General features: G+C 41.2%; 1 protein-coding gene across 6 annotated transcripts; it reads right to left on the bottom strand.

The window, feature by feature from the left end:
* Nucleotides 1-79: 79 nt before the first annotated feature.
* cdca2 (cell division cycle associated 2) lies at nucleotides 80-17700 on the bottom strand. Of its 6 annotated transcripts, none has more exons than XM_083527715.1 (13): nucleotides 17443-17700; nucleotides 14670-14850; nucleotides 14434-14591; nucleotides 13249-13390; nucleotides 11916-12079; nucleotides 9091-9199; nucleotides 7382-7683; nucleotides 5666-5720; nucleotides 5131-5274; nucleotides 3609-3721; nucleotides 3312-3389; nucleotides 2387-2537; nucleotides 80-1284 (listed from the first exon to the last, which is right to left on the bottom strand). In XM_083527715.1, the coding sequence occupies exons 2-13, from the start codon at nucleotides 14824-14826 to the stop codon at nucleotides 332-334; spliced, it is 2526 nt and encodes an 841-aa protein (XP_083383841.1). In that variant the 5' UTR covers nucleotides 14827-14850; nucleotides 17443-17700; the 3' UTR covers nucleotides 80-331. The 6 variants fall into 6 exon arrangements, with proteins under 6 accessions (XP_083383841.1, XP_083383842.1, XP_083383843.1 ...); XM_083527716.1 differs by having other exon boundaries at nucleotides 3609-3718; XM_083527717.1 differs by having other exon boundaries at nucleotides 3609-3712.
* Between the last annotated feature and the right edge of the window lie 4078 nt (nucleotides 17701-21778).

Here is a 21778-nt window from a genome sequence, read left to right as displayed (position 1 = left end):
GAGAAGGTAAAAAGGTATAAAGTGTAGACTCCACGTACGTTCAGCTGCGACGCTTCGATAATAAAGAAAAAATCCAAACTTTTTTTCTGTATTTGTTCGGGATTTAGTTTAATCTGGTTGCTGTAATTGTACATATGAGATGGAAGTGTTATGTAGGAACGAATAAAAAAAATAAATCCAACCTGATGTTGGTGAGATTCTCAGTCAATCATGGACCTTGTGAAGGAGTCAAATCTGAAGCAGAATCGATGTGATACAGAACAACACTAACACCAGGGCCGAACTACAATCATATATAAAATCATAAAAATAAAAAAACGATGTGCTGGAGTCAGTGGCAGGTCTCGAGTGGTTTCTCGTCGGGAAACGGAGGAGGCTCAGAGACGGCGCTCAGTCTGCCGCGTGTCCTCCTCTGGTTTGTGGTGTTCATCTGCGGGGACGTGTGCTCCACCCAGGCTAGACCTTTGGCCAGGACATCCATGCTGCTGCGGTGTCTCAGGCTGCGTCTCACCGAGCCGCGACTCTTTGCTACGGGCTTCAGGATGTCCTCGATGCAGAAGTCGGGCTGCTGCCAGGCTTCCAGGGTTTCTAAAGGGACAGAAGACGGATGAATGTCCTCGTGGTTCTTCTCCTCAGCTTTCTGTTCTGAAGTCTCTCTCATGTCCATGTCATTCTTCTTGACTTCTTCAGTTCCTAAAGTCTGTCTTACATCCTCCGTTTTTTTCTCCTCCACTTCATGTCCTGCAGTCTGCCTCATGTCCTCGTCGTTCTTCTCCGCTTCTTCTTTCTCGTCCCCTGCACATTCCACCGTGTCCTCACACGTCTTTTTTAACCCTCTTTGTTCTAGCTCTTCCTGGGTCTCCACTACAGAGCGGGATCTCCTTCCAGCTCTCTTCCGTCCCCTCGGTTCTGTTTTTTTACTTTCTTGGTTGGATTCGGTTTGATGGACCTCAGACTTCTTATCTCCGTCCTCACACTCGTCCAGCACTCTAGCGCCACCCCAACTCTGGCGCCGGCCTGCTGAGTTCCTCCTTCCTCGAGCAGGTCTCCCAGCGCTCGCTCGTCCACCCTCAGACTTCACTTCGGTTTCTGATTCGACAGTAGGGACAGGTCCCTCGCTCCCGGCGCTCTGGTTGCCGACCGATTCGGTGTCTTTTGTGTGACGTAAGAAACGACGGCGCCACAGAGCGGCCGCGGCCACCAGATCAGCCGTGGTGCCAGACGATGCGGTTTCACTCTGATTAGTGTTAAAAGCTGTAGCAGGACTAGAGTCAGGGTTCTCATCTGTGAGGGACGATAAAGTAATGGTTACTTCCTGGCAGGAAGTTTACAAACTTTTTTTTAAATGCGTTGCTTTAATTTAGACCTGATCATGATCTGCCCTGTTCGCTTCTCCTTCACTAAAATGGGTCAGAAATAATGCTGCCCCTTTCAACAACCATTTTAATATCACCACAAGAGACAAGACATACATATATATCTTATATCTCACATTCCTCACACACGAATCTGGATATTTAATAGTCAGGCATGTTACAGGATCTTCAGTACAGGATCTTCAGCGCAGCTCATTTGATGGAGAACGTGGACGGGATTTAAATAAAGAGCTGGTACTGACGCTCCAGCGACGCTGTGACGGCTCTGACTGTTCTTCACGCTCGGATTTAAAAACAGAAGATCGGAATAAAACACGGACTCTCGTACGAGACAATAATTGAAGTTCAGGTCCAACAGTTTTAATTTGAACGGAGACCGGGCGAAACCCGAGCGTACGCCGAGCGGCACTGATACGACAGACGTTTCCTTTTCGTTTATTTACACCTCGGTGCTGTCGGTTGGCTGATGAGTTTTCTATTCAGACTCTACAGAGGGGCGAGGTTGCCTGATTGGCTAAAGAAAAAAAAAACCCTTGGAATTGTGAGGGAAAAAAACTCGTAACTCAGAGAAGTCAAATCTTTATTATGTAGCGGAAACGAGCTTCCACATGAATCTTCTCGCCCCCTCGCCGTTTTCTTTCCGTTCCTCTGGTTTTCATTCTGCAGCGTCTTTTGTGTTCACCTGCCCAGTGCGCGCCAGAGTTTAGCAGCTGGTGCGTCTGTAATAATGGTCCGTGGGGAAACACAATGCTCCGTGTGTAGATAAATGGACTAAACGAAGCCTTGATGATTATTTTGTATTCGAAATGTTGGAGTTACTCGAGGAATCGTTTCAGCTCCACACTGAACAGTGAATTTTCTGTACCGTTACACCCCTAACAAATGCTAATGTTTGACGCAAGAAGGACCCTATAGAGATCTACGACTTTTTTTCATTTCAGCTACTTTCTGGATTATTTTTGCGCAACTAATAAAGATGCTGTGTGCAGTGAGAAGGTGTGAGATCTTGCCTGTACGGGGTTGTGTTGGGGTGCAGCTCAGGCTGGAGGCCGCGGACTCTACGATGGGGCTGAGAAGAGGGTTTTTGGAGGCGTAGTCTCTCTTGCCGTAGAGCGAGCGGTCCACCTCCTTCGCTCCGAATCGCTTCTTCGCTGATGAGGTCTTTAAAGAAATCAGAATTTTATTCAGATTGGCATGAATGATGGCAGATCAATGGTCAAATATCACGATGATCCTAAAATAATTTGCCTCAAAACTAAAGAGTTCTCCGGGGCCATACTAGCATTGTTTATCTCAGGGACCCCATGCTTTTCCCATACTCTGGAATTTCAAAATGATCTGCCAAAGAACAAACGAGGTTCAAATGTAATATTGAGGGCTTCCTGAAAAATCCAAAGTCAGGAGGCATCTTTGCTTGTTTTATTTTACCAGGAGATTCCCACCAAACAAATATCGCAAAGGACATGAGTTTGCATTCGCTATGGGGGTTTAGAAGAGAAGATTCCTCTACGAAATGGCCCGATTTACACCAAAGACGAGTTGTACTTATGAAATATCTCCACAAATCAGAACACCACCTTTCCTTTTATTGCTTCGATTTAAAAAACTTCTGCATTCAGCTAGGAGTGTATTTACATTAGCACTGGAGAGAGACAGGAGAGGTTGGAGATGTGTTGGAGATGTCCTTATAACCCCTGTGGGGTTTTTTTTCTACAGTACACACTCAGGGGTTATAAGGCCATCTCCAAAACGCTTGCACAGACTGGGAAAAATTACATTAGAAATGCACTGAAAGCTGGAAAGGAAATGCAGAGAGAGAAGATGTAGAGCACAGTGTAAGACGTACTTTTTAGTTTATTTAAAAAAAAAAAAAAAAAAAGAAAGTGTGAAGGTAATGAACAGAGGATGAATAAACTTTTGCAGGGAGTCTTCTACCTTGATTTTGCCCTTGGCGGATTCGGCAGCAGAGCGAGAGCTCCTTCTGGCCTCGGTCATCTCGCTCTTGGCTGGTTGCTGATACACACACACACACACACACACACACACACACACACACACACACACACACACACACACACACACACACACACACACACACACACACACACACACACACACACACACACACACACACACACACGCTGTTATTTTACATGTGTGACTGATATCAAAGTGAGAACATTCTTAAAATTACTTGAGAAAGGTTCTACATGAGGAGCTCTTGGATCTCACCTTCCTTTTTTTCCCACGAGAGCGAGGAGCCTCGGTGGACGACTCGATGGAAAACTGGGGGGTCTCTAAAAGCTGATGCTGCTCTTCTTGTTCGATCCTGAGCTCTGGTTCTGCTGCAAGCAAAAAACACACACAGTTGATTACTGTAACACAACTTCTGGTGGGGAAAAATAAATCGACGCTAAATAAATAATAGAGCGGACTAGTAATCATATTACACCTATTTTAGAACCCTTATCTTCTTCCTGTCAGGGAATTGACTTTAGGCTGTCATCGGACTCTCTCTCTCTCTCTCTCTCACACACACACACACACACACACACACACACACACACACACACACACACACACACACACACACACACACACACACACACACACACACACACACACACACACACACACACACACACACACACACACACACACACACACACACACAGAGTATGTAGAAATCTAGTCTTTTTTTTCAAGTTAGATCTTCTTAACTGATCATCACGTCGCCCCCTACTGGTGGATTTTAGACTTGTGTTTTATAGAACAGCGTTTACACTCCAGAACTTTAAAAAAGACCCATCCTCCCTCTTTACATTCCACTTCTCCAACCATCCTTTCCTTCTCTCTCAAACCTCCTCTCCTCATTCTCTCCATTCCCTTATTCCTCTCTCCCATCCTTCCTCTTCCTTGATCAATACTGCAACCTTCCTTCCTCTTTCCATCATTCTTTTCTTTCTCAATCCCTCGCTCATCCTGCTTTCCTTCATTCCTTCACTCGGTACCTCCATCGATTATACATGAAGGTCTCAACAAGGGTAAATTTGAACAAAAATAATTATGTTCAGTTATTTATCCTGCAGCAGGAACACTGAATTGGTTTCTGCTTCCTGTGTGTTCTCTCCATCATCAACACAAGGAAGAAAAAATAACAAAGAGAGAGAGAGAGAGAGAGAGAGAGAGAGAGAGAGAGAGAGAGAGAGGGAGAGAGAGGGAGAGAGAGGGAGGCCTGTATGAAATATCTACTCTCACACACACTTTCCTCTACATTGCTTATTATCAGTATAAAGCATGCACGTGTGTAGCCGATCTCATTAGTTAAAAACTCATGGATAAAACTGACACAAAGTCGCCTCTAGAGGTTGGAACGTACTTAACTGATTAATCAAACGATTTAATCGAACGCTTTTTAAAAAACATGACACTCCATGTTAAATAGTACTGAACTTGTACAGCACGTGATTCACCTCTAGAGGCCGCTTTTGTAACGACAGCGGACCAGAAGCCGGAAAAACTATCGGTATGGATTTCTGTTGAAAATTGATCACTGGAACTATCAGCTATCAGTGCTGATTAATCAGCAAACCTGATTAAACAGTTTATCAATAGTCTGCTTCCCCAATAAACCAATAGAACAGTTTGCATAGGAGGTGAACTCACACATTATCGCAGGGAGAAATGCATGAGTCTCAAACAGAGAGATCAATTTTAATAATAACAATAAAAAGAAAAGAATAAAAGAAATCACCTGTTGGAGGATGATCAGGATGCTCGGGAGCAGCTGTACAGGAAATATGGCTTCCTTCATCTTCTCGAACAGCAGCGTCGGTCGTCTCGGTGTGTTTACTGAGTGGGTCGTGATGTGCTGCGAGCGAGACAATTTCAGCTGAAGCTGTACGCAGCACAACTGTTTATAAAGTAACGGACAGTAATGTAGCGTTTTATCCATGAGGGTATGAAAGTGGTTAAAAAAAAAAAACCCACAATATCACAATCAAGAGTTTTTAAATGATGTAGGATACGTCAAATGTGTCGTTTTAAAAATCTATTGTTTGTATAATAAATAAACTTTTTATTGCAAAAGACAAATCTTATAAAACAATTTAACCTTAATGTAATAACAACCAACAAATTGTTAAAAGGAAATTGTGAAACACACAAAAATACGTTTTTAATAGTTATCTTTTTTTTATATTCTTTGATATTTAATAGAAATATATTTATTATTTTTTAATTTTATAAGAATACTGATATCATATTTGTGTATAAATTGAATAAATTACCTGTACTGTCCCCTGGGGGATTATCGTACTCCTCATCCATGATGGGGAAGGCAATCTACAAGCAGATAAATAACTCTCATTATATTCAGCTCATGCATGTTACAGGTTTACTTCCAGCGTTACAGTAGCATGAGACATCAATCTGCTCAAATATCCGGTGGCTTTTCATGAGATTTCTGCAGTTTCAGCTAAACTGAAAACTTCTTTTCTTTTTAAAGGACTACTTTTATCCTTTAAAATGTCTAAAATAAAAGAAAAAGAATTCTACCATTTAACCCCTATTTTTTTTTTCTTTTTTCGAATTTTACTTTATTTTATCTTTTTTTTTTTTTTATCATTTTCTAAATCCCCTTAATTTTAATCAATGTAAATTTTGTAATAATTTTATTTTGAATCTTTTAAAAAAAAATTGTAACCCTTTTTTAATCACTTAAAAAAAAAAAAAAAAAAAATTTTTAATTCCTTGTATAGTTTTAATACTTTAAAACCGTCTCTTCTGCCAGAAAGCTGAGTAGCTGTTGTTCTTGAAGGAAACCTGCCACTTTTATTGAAATAGAAATCAGTTTAATTTGCAACATGCAGTCACATAAAAATTTGTGTAGCTTTAAAAACTTCATCGACTTGCGGCTGTTTGAAGTTTGAAGTAGGTTCTAGTTTGTATTACTGCTGTTTTGCACAATAACTGTTACATTTTATTAAATGATAAAAAGAACTTAATGAAGAATAATATATGTAAGCTTGTTCTTAAACATATTGTTTAATACTTGGTTTGATACTTTTGTTTATTTTTTCAATAAAAACATTTAAATTGTGATTATTTTATTGGTTTGTAGTTTTTCAGTTCAGGTTAATAAAATTTCACAAAATGTAAAAGTCTAATATTAATACAATCAATTATGCAAAAAGGATTTATATCATTTAAAATAAGCCTGTGGTCAGTTTTCGTCTTATAATTCGGTTATAATTCATAATTTCGGCTTTCGATTTATAATTTGTTTTTAATTCCTTTTTCATTTTTAATTCCTTTTTTAAAATCCCTTTATTTTTTTTAATCTCTATTATTATTTAAATATTTTTTTTTAAACTTTCCCTCTGACCCCAATTTATTTTCACTTTAAAATCTGATAAAGAATATAATAAATAATTGTATCATGACCACAACATACACAAGTGCAGATTTCAGTAGTGAAATAAAATCAGATGTAAAAGTTTATGCATCTATTATTATTAAAATAAAATTGTTTTCCATTCACTTATCTTTTGAGGCTGGTTATTTGACACTTATGGTATTAATTTAGTATCGATACCGAGGTATTACATTCTGGTATCGTACCGAAGCCAAAACGATGGTATTGGGGAAATGGTTAAAGGCTAACGCTAGCGCACGTGTTTCTTTAGTGTTTGCATGCATACACAAATCAAATCTTATTTCCAGTACAGAGCGAGTGGCCACAGTGACACTGCGCTAACTCTAGTTTCTATTTCTACCCCATGCGTTGTTTTCTATGTTTAAAGTTTAAAAAGTAAAAGTAAAAATAATAATAATTAAAAAAACCGTACAGACTAAACAAGCTTGCGGTCCGCCACTTTATATGTTCCTGAGGAAACTTAGGTTGTGACTATGTTCTGCACGTGAAAAGGAATGCATTCAGTACACGTGTACCGCTACACCCCTGATATTATATATTAGCTACAAAACATTAACAAACATCAGACCTTCTGATAGTCCAGGAACACCTCATCGGTGTCTCCTCGGTTGCAGTAGGAGTGTGTGTTCAGGGCCGGCGATGCACCGTCTCCTGCAGGACTGCTGAAATCAGGCTGAGGCAGAGACTCAAACCTCTGTGGTGTTTTAAGGAGGGAGTGTTTGCGCCCTGTGGACGAGGGCGGGCAGGCAGGCGTGGCACCTTTCTGAAGCGGGGTACTGGGGGGGAGAGTTTTGTCGAAGAACTCGGGGGAGAGAGGAGCGCCAAAACGGACGCGCTTCTTTTTGGACGCAGACGAGACGTCTGCCTCTCCTGAAGGCACAGAAACACAAACGATACGGAAAAATACTTGACGCATTTTTTCCTGAAAATATTAAACATTTTGTAGCTCTGCCTCGATGGTGTAGACATCACGCAAAATCCATTACTAAACTAGTTTCATTTACTATAATACCAAAAGTATTGAGACACCTGACTCCAGCAAGATGTGGTTCTTCTCCGAACTGTTCCCACAAAGTTGGAGGCACACACTTGTATCGGATGCTGCAGCATTAGATTTTTCCTTCACTTGAACTGTTCCAGCATGACAGTGTCCCAGCTCCATGATGATCTGCTTTACATGGGTTGGAGTGGAAGATCTTGTGCTATAGACCACTAAACCCTATTGAACATGGATGAACGTGAACACTGACTGCACCCCAGGCCTCCTCACATCACCCACATCAGTACCTGACTTTACCAACACCCTTGTGGCTGTTTGAATTTCCACAAAATCTAATGAAACATCGTCCCAGACGAGTGGAACAGTTATGGGGATTAAATGTGGAATGGGATGTTCAAAAAGAAGCACACACTAATCTTATGGTCAGATGTCCACAAACCTTTGGCCATATAATCTAGCTGTGTCTAGATTCGGTACACATCAGGCCAGCTGCACATTAGCTGCTTAGTAATAGGGAAAAAAATAAATAAATACAAGTATATATATATATATATATATATATATATATATATATATATATATATATATATATATATATATATATATATACACACACACACACACACACACACACACACACACACACACACACACACACACACACACACACACACACACACACACACACAAACACACACACACACACAAGACACAGACAAGAGGTCGACCGATTCATACTAGATTGCTGGAACTATTAGATAGTTTTTCCTGGTTGTGGTATACAGCACGAGAGCGGCCTTTAGAGGCGAGTCAGTGAAGTATTATTTGATGTGTAATATTTATTTTAGATGTAACTGTTTTGATGTATTCAGTGTTACTTTTGAAGTTTAAATGCATGTCTTGTTTTCCTCAATATTTATGAATATTTATATATTAAAATTTATTTTAGTTAGCACATTTTCGTGATTTAGTACTGTTTTTTTTATTTATAATTAAGTTCTGTTCTATTTTACATGGTGTTTATATATATATATATATATATATATATATATATATATATATATATATATATATATATATATATATATATATATATATATAATAAATAAAAAATAGGTTGTATAGCATTCAGTATAAATTTTTTTTAATCCATTTATCAAACCATTATCGTTTGATTAATTGGCATTAACTGGATTAATAGGCAAGTATGATCTGACCTAGCTAGCGGTAGCTGTAAAATCCACTATTGGTCGACCTGTATTGTATGCGGGACGTACCTGTTTTGATCAGCTCGGGCTTGGACAGCATGGGTAAAGACAAGAGCTGAGACTGCGAGTCCAAACCCAAACCCAGACTCTGTACCATCTTGGGGCTTTTGAACTCCACCTAGAAGTGAACAGAAAGAAGACCCCACAATGTTTGGCGTTAATGGATTTTGTTACACTGTTTTAGCTTTGCTCTATTTTGTGTGCCAGCTCAGCCCATCTGCTCCGTATGTTCAAGTCCGCTGAGGCCAGCACGAGGTAAAGGGAGATAAATCATCGCCGTGTGATGCAACGTGTACTGAGAACAAATCCGTACAATCTGTGTAGCGCGTTGCCCTTTTATTGATGTCTAACTTTTATAGGTCAGCTTGGTTACTTCCACCAACTCTGATAACAAAGCGGGTGAAGCGAATGCCCTCGACGCTGAACAACTCTGCTATGTGTGGGGAAAGAAAAAAAAAAAAGAGAGAGAAAAAGAAAAAGAATGCTAGGATTTATTACCCTGAAATATTTTATGTAAATACAGGAGGAGAAAAAAATCTAGAAAACCAGATGTTATCCTGACAAAGAAAAAACCAACGCCTTATAAAAATCTGGTGTGTGTGTGTAAACCGTCATTTATTTGCACACACACATTGGCAAGAAATCCGAAGTATGTTGGTGAGAATTTAGATTCATGTGCACGTTGGAGAGCATTCGTACGAACGCTGGCAAGGAAAAGTTGGCAAGAATTCGTCCGTATGTTCGCAAAAGACTTCATGCACACGGTGGCAAAAATGCATATGCATGCTCGCGAGAATTCGGACGCATAATCGCAAGGATGTGTACATGCGCCGACAAGAATTCGTAGGCAAAGATTGGCATGCACATTGCCAAGAATCCGTACGCGCATTCACATGGATTTGTAGGCAAAAATTGGTTTGTGCGTCACACAGCTGATCGCTGTGGTATAGGAGGAATAAAAGACTTCAGGACATAAAATTGAAATCCTCTCGCCAACTCCCCATCCGCACCTTAACGTGGATTCATCTCCTCTCGCAGTGTGCCCTGTGGTGTTACTAAGCGCTGTTCTCTTCCGCATATTTTACTCCTAAAATGAAACGAGAGTGGAAATTTGTGATGCTCATCATCTCCACTGCCTGTTCTGACTGCGTCTCGTGTAAACGCAGTCCCGTTGTGTTCCTGATAATTGTCATAAAAAATATATTAAATGAATGACGCAAAAATTGGTTTGTGCGTCGCGTATTCGTACGCATGATGACAAGAATTTATACGCGAGTTAGCAAGGATGCACTGGCAAAAATCCGTAGCAAGGTATTTGTACGTACTTTGGCATGAATTTATAGGCGTGCTGGCAAGGATTTGTAGGTAAAAATTCGTATGCCTGAAAGCAGGAATCCATATTCACACCGATGAGAATTTATAGACGGATTCGTATGCAGGTTGGCATTTTTACACAAGCTGGAAGGAATTCGTACACGTGTTGGCAAGGATTTACAGGCAAACGTTTGTTCATAAATTGCTAAGGACTCATAGGAAAAACATTTGCATGCATGCCGGCAAGAATTCGTAGGCAAAATTTTTTTCATATATGAACAAGGATCCGCAGGGAAAAATTATACGCACGCTGCCAAGAATTTATACGCACGCCCGTAAATTCGCAAACAAGTTGGCAAGAATTCGTAGAAGAGAATTTTGGACGCGTTTGGGAAGAATTTATACGCAAATCAGCGAGAATGCAAATGAGTACATGCACAGTGGCAAGACTTTGTACATGTTGGCAAGAATTCCTACGCACACGGGCAAAATCTCGTTCACACACGCTGAATAAAACTCTTATTATAACATCTGAAATTAAAACCGTTAGCTGATCGCTGTGGTATAGGAGGAAAAAAAAAAAGACTTCAGGACATAAAATTAAAAAACATCTCGCGGACTTCCCATCCGCACCTTAGCATGGATTCATCTCATCGCAGCGTGCCCTGTGGTGTTACTAAGCGCTGTTCTGTTCTGCATATTTTACTCATAAAATGAAACGAGAGTGGAAATTTGTGATGCTCATCATCATCTCCAATACCTGTTCTGACTGCGTCTCGTGTAAACGCAGTCCCGTTGTGTTCCTGATAATTGTTATAAAAAAAAGATATACAATAAATGAAGCAAATTAGGCAGTAAAACTCGAGCCTAGCGCTTAGCGCCAACGCCGTCCTGTTGTGCGTCCTGATGGTTATAATTTTTTTTTCAAGGAAATTGAACACGAAGCCTTTAACCCGTCTCCCGGGGTGAGACGTCATCCCTGATGCTTTTCTGCTGAAAGATGGCGCTGATTAGACGACCACGACGCCGTTTTGTTCTCACGCCAATTTGAAAAAAAGAGAAAAAAAGAGAGAAAGAGAAAAAAAAACGTAGCCCTGATCACAGACGAGTGTTTACATCAGAATTCTAGATCCTGATTGGTCAGAATGAAATGAAGTGTTCGGGGTGTTAATTATAATGTATATTATTGGGTTTGTAGACATCTGACCATGCGCTTTCTGAACATCCCATTCCACATTCAGTTTCCATTTTGCTCTTTTAATGAGCTCCGCTCATCTGGGAAGATGTTCCACTAGAGTTTGTGGAGATTCATTCAGCTACAAGGGTGTTAGTAAAGACAGGTACTGATGTAGGTGAGAAGGTGAGGAGACTCTGGGGTGCAGTCAGCGTTCACATTTATTGTTCAATAAAAAAAGTTTTTCTCCAACAACACGTCCAGAGGTGATTTGTATGTGTCTGTATGCGTGTGTGTGTGTGTGTGTGTGTGTGTGCATGCGGGTGTTATTGTTCAGTGCGCTGACCTCGTGCTCGTGTTTTGGAGTGTGTGTGAACTCGGACAGCGGCTCCTCATCGATCTGCTGCTCCCACGCACTCCGATGAGGAGTTCCCCTGCGGCGTCTCTTTGATAGTGGCGGGGTTACGGGAGCGAGTCGGTTCTCGCTCTCCTCCGGATGGTTGTTAACGTCTGCAAATGCAAAGGAAGCCTTTATGCTGCTATGTTCCAGCTGTTTTACAGTGAACCATTTATCATTTTTAACCCCCAGCGATGACGTAATAGCTTCACAGGACCACAAGAGGGCGATAAATCAGATACGATTTAGGTGCTGCAAAATTAGGTGAATTTTTTTAACTGGAAACTTTCCAACGTCCATCGTGGAAGTTGTGGAGTTGTTCAGGTAAATTACATAAATATTACACAAATGTATGTTTAAATGTTCATTGTGCTGTGTGTAAACTATTGTGCAACAAAATCATACTGACAAGTAAATCAAAGTGAAAAATGTGTATCAGTTTGCGTGAATGTGAGCGACTGGACAAAATGTTTATATTCCCAAAAGTTCTACTTAATTTCCATAAATTCCCATGAATTTCCAGAAAATACCTATAAATTCCTGGTTAAGTTTCCAACATTGAATATTTTCTCAAATTCCCCAGATGAAGTTCCAAAAGGAAAGTTTCAGGAAAGACCCCAGAAACGTTCCTCCCCTTTACAACCCGAGATACGATTGCTATTGTATCTAATCTAATCTTCTCCAAGAAGGTTCTACACACTGACTGGACTCCACCTGTGGTGCATTCACTGGGTTTGGAAATGCACACCTCCAGAAGTCTGAAAAGCATCTGGGAGACGGTCGGAGTGCAGATTCTCAGAAACAAAAGATCTGAAGAGGATGAGGAGTTCCTCCATTTTTGTTGCATAGCTGCTTCCCAGGAGCACAGTGTCACTCAAAACTCTAATGTAGAAGATGTTTAGAACTACCAGGACTCTTCTTAGAGCTGAGCGAGTGGATGAGAAGGATCTTGGTGAGGAGAGAAGGGGACCGAGAACCTGATAATCGCATTGGTTGGGCATTGGTGGGGAGATGGGAGAAACCTGGAGAAGGTCTAATGATCTGGGCCAAATGGGAAAATCTCCTCCTCAGGATCCACGAACACTCGCTTAGGAATTATTATTTTACTTCACTTTTTTACTGCTATAGACTCAAGGAAGCTGATGGATGTTCTCTATGAACGTTGTAACCCCGCTGGTTCTTCAGGTTCCTTCATCTCTCTCGTCTCTGCCTACTGGTTTTCCCCATTTACACTTAGTTCCATGATGATCTGAATTTAAAAATAAACACAACTAAAACTAACCAGACTGGGTGTGTCTCACTCCCTCCTCTTCCTCCTTCATCATCACCGTGTTCTCCTCGTCCGTTTCCATCAGACGCTGGAAAGCGGCCATCTTCTGCTTGATGGAGTCGCGGCCCGAAAACAGGGGACTCTCCAGCAAGTGCTTTAGAAGGACACGGAAATCAGTTCCACACACACGTGCAAACTTCATCATCATCTTACTGACAGAGGCTCCTGATTCCACCTTCACACACAACCAGGAGACCAACAATAATAGCGTGGGTAAAGGAAGAGAAAAGAGAGAGGGAGTGTGGTAAAGGAAGAGAAAAGAGAGGGAGTGGGGTAAAGGAAGAGAAAAAGAAGAGAAAAAAACAGAGGGAGTGAGGTAAAGGAAGAGAAAAAGAAGAGAAAAAACAGAGGGAGTGGGGTAAAGGAAGAGAAAAAACAGAGGGAGTGGGGTAAAGGAAGAGAAAAAGAAGAGAAGGTACAGAGGGAGTGGGGTAAAAGAAGAGAAAAAAGAGAGGGAGTGGGGTAAAGGAAGAGAAAAAGAAGAGAAAAAACAGAGGGAGTGGGGTAAAGGAAGAGAAAAAGAAGAGAAAAAACAGAGGGAGTGGGGTAAAGGAAGAGAAAAAGAAGAGAAAAAACAGAGGGAGTGGGGTAAAGGAAGAGAAAAAACAGAGGGAGTGGGGTAAAGGAAGAGAAAAAACAGAGGGAGTGGGGTAAAAGAATAGAAAAAACAGAGGGAGAGAAATGTAAGAAATGAAAAGACATGAGAAAAGGAAGAAGAAAAAAATTAATAAAAGGGACATGGTAAAAAAAAAAAGAAAAGAAAAGAAAGTGAAGGAGGAACTGAATTTTTAAAAGAAAAGTAAAGAAAGAAAAAAATTTAATTAAAAATAAAGTGAGAGGTAGAAAAAAGAAGGGAAGGCAAGAAAAAAATGTAAAAAAGAAAGAAAGAAAGAAAGAAGTAGAGAAAAAGCAAAAAGGTAGAGAAGGAAATAAAAGAAAAAGAAAGGAAATGAAAGGAGGGAGGAAGGGGAAAAGAGACAATTAAGGAAAAGGAATGGAAGAAAAGAGAAAAGAAGGAAGCAGGGAACAAAAAGGAGGAAAGAAAGAAAAGAGATGGCGACATGATGATCGATAAAAACTTCATTAAAAAATAAATCGAGAAATAAAATGAGGGTAAGTGACGGCGTAATTCCACACCTGAGGAGTGCGAGGAGGAGGAGTGCGAGGAGGAAGAGAAGGAGGTGTTTTCATGACCTGCTTGGCTCTGAAGCAGATGAGAGAGTTGGTTTCAGGAGATCCTCTGACGCCGATGCTGGATCTCCTCCTGGACTTCAGCTGGGCCACTCTGGATTTATCTGGGGGAGAAACGGAGCAGAGGGATGAGATCTGCTACATCGCTTCACTGAGAGGAGAAAAGTGCTGCTTTCTTTCACCTTTGTCTTTGGGGAAGGTGGTGAAGCTGCTGGGGGTGATGCCGAACTGAGACGCCGTGAGTTTGGAGAAATCTGGAGCACCGCCTTCGCCATTCTGCTGTGAGGGAGTCAGAGGGACGAGAGGCGTCCGGGTCTCCATACCAACCTCGCTCTCCATGATGGAAACTAAATCACTGCTGAACTGAAGACACGAGAGAAAGAGAGAGAAAGAAATACAAAAGAGAGAAAGAGAGAGAGAGAGAGAGAGAGAGAGAGAGAGAGAGAGAGAGAGAATGTAATGATGTACAACGATAAATGAATAATAATAATAATAATGATGCTCTGCTCATCCTGTTTCTGTCACTGTAATTAAATCTTTCATTTTATTGGTCGTTAATTTAAAGGCTTTGTGATCGTTCCAGCTCTTTATTTTTCTATTCTTTAATTATGGTGATAAAACCAAACGTCTGGTTTTCACAAGAACATTCTCTACCTGCTCTCAGTCCCCCACCACCACCACCTGCTCTCAGTCCCCGACCTACACCACCTGCTCTCAGTCCCCCACCACCACCACCTGCTCTCAGTCCCTGACCACCACCTTCTCTCAGTCCCCGACCCACACCACCACCACCTGCTCTCAGTCCCTGACCACCACCTGCTCTCAGTCCCCGACCCACACCACCACCACCTGCTCTCAGTCCCTGACCACCACCTGCTCTCAGTCCCCGACCCACACCACCACCACCTGCTCTCAGTCCCTGACCACCACCTGCTCTCAGTCCCCGACCCACACCACCACCACCTGCTCTTAGTCCCCGACCCACACCACCTGCTCTCTTCTCTCCACCTTTTATATATATCTCTATTTCTTCAAAATTGTTGTTTTTTCCGTCAGTATCTTTTCAATCCACCCCTTTTTCAATGTGTCTTATCAATACCCTTTCCTCCCGCTATCCCTGATTTTCACTTTCTTATTCCTTTTAATTCATCTCTTTCTCTCGGTCCATCTCATTCCATTTCTCTCTCTTTCCATTCATGTGACCTCCTCTATCCATTTCTCTTCTTTCTATGTTCTTCATTCACTTATTTTCATCTCTCTCACAGCATCAATATCTCCTTATATATCTCTTAATCCATCCATTTTTCTTCCATTTATATCTTTCTATTCTTTGTATTTCTCCAGCCGCTCCTTTCATTCCCATCATCTCCTTCCATCAGTCCCCTGTTTTCCATTTGTCTATCTTTTAAACTCATCTTTCTTCTTCCACCCATCTGACCTTCTCTATTTATTTCTCATTTGATTTCTCTCTCTCTCCATCAATATCCTTCTTTCTCTCAATCATCTCTCGTTTTCTTACATAATATTCTCCCATCTGTCTCTTTTCATCCATCAGCATTACCTTTAAATTCTCTCCCATCCATCTCTCTTTTCTGTTTTACTCGTCTTTCTTCTTCCATCTGTCTGACCTTCTCTATCCATTTCTCCTTCAACCTCTCTCCCTTCTACGTCCTTCAATCACTTCTTCTCTCTCTCTCTCTCTCTCTCTCTCTCTCTCTCTCTCTCTCTCTCTCTCTCTCTCTCTCTCTCCACATCATCTTTTATTTCTTTCTCAATACATCTGCTCTTCTACTTTTACTCCATTCATCTTTCCTTTTTCCATCTTCCTTCAGCCGCTCCTTTCATCCCTCCCTCAATCTCACATAACATAGTGTTACTAACCTCATCAATATCTCTTTTCATCGCTCCCTCCTCCTCTTCCACAGCTCTCCTTCCATCTTTCTCTCCTCACACCTGCCTGAATCATTTTTTCACTTCATACTTCTCTCCCCTTCACTCTTTTATTTACATAATCATTTTCTGCAAAACTTTCTCTTTCTTGACTCCACCCCCTTTCTCTCTCTCACCTTCTACCTGTCACTCTCTCCTTCCACACCTCTCTTTCCTTTAACCTCTCTTTCTACAGCTCTTTTCCCTCTCTCCTTCCATCTATCACTCCCTCTCTTCTACCTATATCTCTCATTTCACCTCGCACTTTCTTCACCCACATAAAACATTCTCTTCTTCCACCTATCATTCTTTATCTCTCCATTCCACATCTTTTCTCTCCAAAGCAGTCTCTCCTTTTTCAATCTCTTATTTCATCCCCTCCCTCCCTCCCTCCCTCCCTCCCTCCGCTACCTGTCTGAATTTCTCCATCCTTTCTCTCCCCTTCATGTTCTCACTTAGAAATTATTTTCTCATCAAAGCTGTCTTTCTTGCTTGACTCAATCCCTCCATCTCTGAGATCCGACCCTGGAAATCGATCCGTACCAGACGGAATGATTTAATACGGCACGTCTTCAAAATGAAAAAAAAAAAAAAACTTAAATGGTGAACAGATCTGAAGAGTGGAACTCTTACATTTTTACTACATGACATCAATAAGGGGTGCACATACTTTTGCACTGTAACCCTAAAGCAAACACATAGGCAAGAATTCACACAGGAGTGTGTTAATACTCATCCAGAAACACTTCTACACCAGTATCATCATTTACACGGTTAAAATACATAAAATATGTAAAGATATTATTATTATTATTATTATTATTATATATAAGTGAGGATTTGGTCAGACAGGCACGCGAGATGATATCACAAATACATGTAGAAACAGTACAGGATATTAAATCATTGACTATCTAATAAAGTTGAATTATATTATAATAAGGGTTAGAAGTTGACAAGCTGTCTGGGCTAAGCTGCTATGCTATGCTAAGCTAACGAGGCTAGTTTTCAAATTTGGCTCCATACCGGACGTTTACAGCCACAGCGCCGTTGATTCGCCACTCAAACCGGGGCTTCCGTCTCCGAGGAAACTTTACAGCAGAACCGCGAGGAAAAGAAAACCACTTTATAAATAATAATAATAATAATAAAAACCCTACACCGTTTCTTCTAAAAGCTTCTCATAAAACACGTTCAAATTCCTAAAACCGAACAATCCGGTACAAGATCTAACGGTGCACAGCTGCACACTCGCACTTCCGCCTCTTATATGAATGAGCCAATGGTGGGGAGAGATGTTGGACACGTGATGAGTACAGCCAATCAGCGGCTAGTTACGGTTGAAGGCTTCTCTCGGACAATTTCAAATTACAATGATTGTTATTTAGTAAACAGATAAACTGGACAAGTTTATTAATAAAACGGGGTTGAATTAAACATGATCTATCTATCTATCTATCTATCTATCTATCTATCTATCTATCTATCTATCTATCTATCTATCTATCTGTCTGTCTGTCTGTCTGTCAAACAGCTGGCAATGATGCTACTGTGCTTCTCTGAACTTTATTTCTCCTTTTACTTCTTTCTTATCATCATCTGCTTTCATCTCCTTTTTAATCTCTCTCTCTCTCTCTCTCTCTCTCTCTCCCCCCCCCATCTCAAAATACTATTTCTCTTTGTTTATCTCTTTAAAGCTGTCCCTCTCTTTTTTTTTCTTTCCATCCATCTCTGTTTTTTCCCTCCTTCATTCAGCTTTTTTCCCCTTTGGTATTTCTTCCCTTTCTCTCTCTCTCTCTCTCTCTCTCTCTCTCTCTCTCTCTCTCTCTCAGTTATAGTTTTTTTTTTTTACAGTTTTTTTGGATTGTTAAAGCACGATTTTCAAAACAGGGTTAGAGTAGGCTACCATCAATAAAGTACAAATATAATGAAAATATACCAAACACTACACAAGACCAATTTGCAGACTGAAGAAACTCATTTATTTGTCAACACGCCCAAATTGTTGACATGGAGATTCATAATACTGTAACAAAACGTCACTTCACGTATTGTACTGAAAGTTCACTGTAAAAAAAAAAAAAAAAGAACTAGACATTGTCTCTTCGCCTAGCTGGATCTGCCCAGAGAATCTCATCAACATCGCAGGCAATGTTGTCATTAGCAAGACACCTTGGAAAGAAACGTCTTGAATGACGAATCCATCCTTGCATTGCTGCTACCTCCATCTGGTCACAGACCTCCTCCATGGCTTGGATGAGGGGTACCTCAGCCTGGAGACGGAGATCATATACCTTCCACCGCCATGCCGAGAAAAACTCTTCTATAGGGTTGAGGAATGGAGAGTATGGTGGAAGATATAGGACGGTGAAATGTGGATGTTGCTGAAACCAGTTCTGAACCAGAGCAGAGCGGTGGAAAGACACATTGTCCCAGACAACAATGTATTGCATATGATCGTTTTGATTTGCTGCTGTTATGTTGTGCAATTGGCTAAGAATGTAAGTATGAGTGCTAAGTTGTAAGGGCCCATATGGGCATGGCGGTGGAGGACCCCATTCTGTGTAATGGCTGCACAGAGTGTTATATTACCCCAACGTTGCCCTGGGACAATGACTATAGCCCTGTGGCCAATAATGTTTCTTCCCCTCCTTCGTGTTCTCGACAGGTTGAACCCAGCCTCATCTACGTAAATGAACTCATGCTGGCTCTCCTCTCCATCCATTTGTAAAACTCTTTGAAGAACAGTGTCATGCAAAATTGTGTAGTTCAGTGTAGATCTGGTATACATATTACAGTACAGTAAAAGATTATGATACAGTATGCAAGAACACACTGCTAAAGTGAATACATCCTCTGCATAATCATGCCGCAGTCGTTTCACCCTTTCGGAATTGCGCTCGAAAGGCACTCGATAAATTTGCTTTATTTGAAGATGTCTTTTTTTTAGGATGCGTGCCAGTGTTGATGTTGAGACCTGATGGATATCGTTGAAACTGGCATGGTTATTGACAATGTTAGCTTGGAGCTGATTGAGTGTTATAGCATTGTTGGCCAAAACCATCTTCACTATCTCCCTCTCTTGCTGTTCTGTGAACATAGGAGGCCTTCCCCCTTGTCGTTCCTGACCTTCAATCCTATGTAGCAAAAGAAAACAGTATACAATAGTACAGTAATTTCACAGGAAAAGGTGAAACAGAAACAGAAGTGCTGATAGTGCATAGAATACATTACTGTGAGCAGTTAATGAAACCGTGCAGATGTTTTTGATATGATGATATTTTTACAATACCTATTTTCCAGTCGAAATGTTCTTATCAGACTTGCCACTGTGTATCGGCTTAGATTTGGCTGTACTCGCAGTCCAGCCTCCCTCAGCGTCAGGCCGTGGTTGACAACGTGGTCAACCAGTGTTGCGCGGATCTCATTTGTCAGATTCGGTCCTCTTTGAGCACCTTCTTGTCTTCCTCTTCCTCTTCCTCTTCCTCTACCTCCAGCATGGCCTCCATCTCTTCCTCTTCCTCTGCTGATTCCTCCTCTGTTGACTCCTCTTTATCCCCTTCCTCCTCTGTTGACTCCTCTTCCTCCCCTGTTGACTCCTCTTCCTCCCCTTCCTCCTCTGTTGACTCCTCTTCCTCCCCTTCCTCCTCTGTTGACTCCTCTTCCTCCCCTTCCTCCTCTGTTGACTCCTCTTCCTCTCCTTCCTCCTCCTCCTTGTCCTTGTTTCCATTGTGCTTGAAGACCGATGAACTCACCTGCTGCTTTTTATAGTGCTTATACACCTGATTGGTGTGTCTACAATTAAGCAAACAAGTGTTTGCACACCTGATGACTGTGTTGAACCAATTGGTTGGACGGTGCAGTAATTTGACAGTCAGTGCTTTGGTATTGCAAGGAGGTGACTTCATAATAGATTTTTGTGTGTAATGTATGTTAAATGTGTTTAGTGTTTTGCAAATCACTGTGTGTAGAGTTTTGCAACAAGTGTGAGGTTGACATTGTGCTTATAGTTGTGCAAATATGGGCTGATGTTTTGCCTCTTGAGTGTAAGGTATTGCTAACAGTGTACTACTTTTAATTTTAGTGTGTAAGCAATCCAAAAAAACTGTAACTCTATACATTACTTCTACACTTCTCCTTCACATTCCTTTCATACTCCTTCATTCTCTATTCGTCTCTAGTGCTATTCGTCCACCCCCCCTCTCAGAGGTGAGTGGGTCATTTGGAGCTCCAGCTATGTTCAGTGCGACGTTTTGCTCTGCTAATTCACACAGCTGTGACCACCACACTCAGGCAGCATGTGGCATCTGGGTCATCATGCAGCATGTGTGTGTGCGTGTGTGTGTGCGTGCGTGTGTGTGTGCGTGTGTGTGTGTGTGTGTGTGTGTGTGTGTGTGTGTGTGTGTGTGTGTGTGTGTGTGTAAGTAGCATTGGTAGTCATACAGTATTCCACACAGTCACTTCAATAAATTCACTGTTGAGAGGGAAATAGAGGAAGGGAGAGAAGAAGAGAGACTGAAGGAGAGATGGAAGGAGGGGGGGAGGGAGGGAGGGAGGGTAATGAGAATAGATTGCACAGTGGTAATGTTAGATTGGTGCGTACGTCCTGTGAATGAATAAAGAGGAAATGGGGTCTGCAGTAATTGAGCGACGGAGATCGAGAATTTTATTTGTAATAGTTACATCCTGAAAAAAAAAAATGTAATAAGCGACAGAGCAAAAGCTGAACGAAGGAGACAGTTTGTATTTCTTTCTCATTTTGGATGCAGTATTTGTTCCGTTTCAGGACTAGCATTCTTACTGGAACAGAGTTACGATCACGTTGGCAGGAATTGTAGCATGTAGGCGTGTCAAATCAGAACGGTCATATCCTCTCCGTAGTCAACCAACAGTCGAATCGAAACGCCACACATTGCAAAATCCTGAACTTTTCCCGAAATTTCTTTAGTTCATCTCTCAAAAGTGAGAATTTGAGTCAATAAACATCTCATTTGCCACCAGAAGTCCTTTTCTCGTTGTTTACAAATATGATCGTCAAAATGTTTAGCCGTGTTGTCAGTATGACGCCGTACGGTTTTAGTGTTAGCTGATGATACAGTGATTAAAACGGAATTTCTTCTGTTTGGCATCTATAAAATTCAGCAGCACAAATGTACACATTTCTGTATGTGGGTTATTGATTGCAAAGACCAGACATTCACACTTTTACTGTACTATATTTGTGTTTGTTCGTTTCCTGGTTGTTCATCCATTTTCAGAAATTATAATTCTGTTTCGCTCCGTCACCAATTGAAGGTTCCTGAGATTCACCTTTGACCCGTTTTAGAGAACTGGTTGATGATTGGTTGATCTGATGTCGTTC

The sequence above is a fragment of the Silurus aristotelis genome (assembly GCF_946808225.1).
Source record: "Silurus aristotelis genome assembly, chromosome: 23".
Classification (NCBI taxonomy): Eukaryota; Metazoa; Chordata; class Actinopteri; order Siluriformes; family Siluridae; genus Silurus; species Silurus aristotelis.
The sequence above is the reverse complement of the archived record's forward strand: the minus strand, read 5'-3'. Positions and strand labels throughout refer to the sequence as shown.

Bases quoted from the DNA above. Each gene is read 5' to 3' on its own strand.
- cdca2 (XM_083527715.1), bottom strand. From the start codon at position 14,826: ATGGAGAGCGAGGTTGGTATGGAGACCCGGACGCCTCTCGTCCCTCTG. The intron at 13,391-14,433 runs GTGTGGAATTAC...GTCCTTCTAAAG, and splicing joins CTCCTCCTCGCACTCCTCAG to CACTTGCTGGAGAGTCCCCT. The intron at 5,275-5,665 runs GTAATTTATTCA...TGCTGCGTACAG, and splicing joins TCCCCCAGGGGACAGTACAG to CTTCAGCTGAAATTGTCTCG.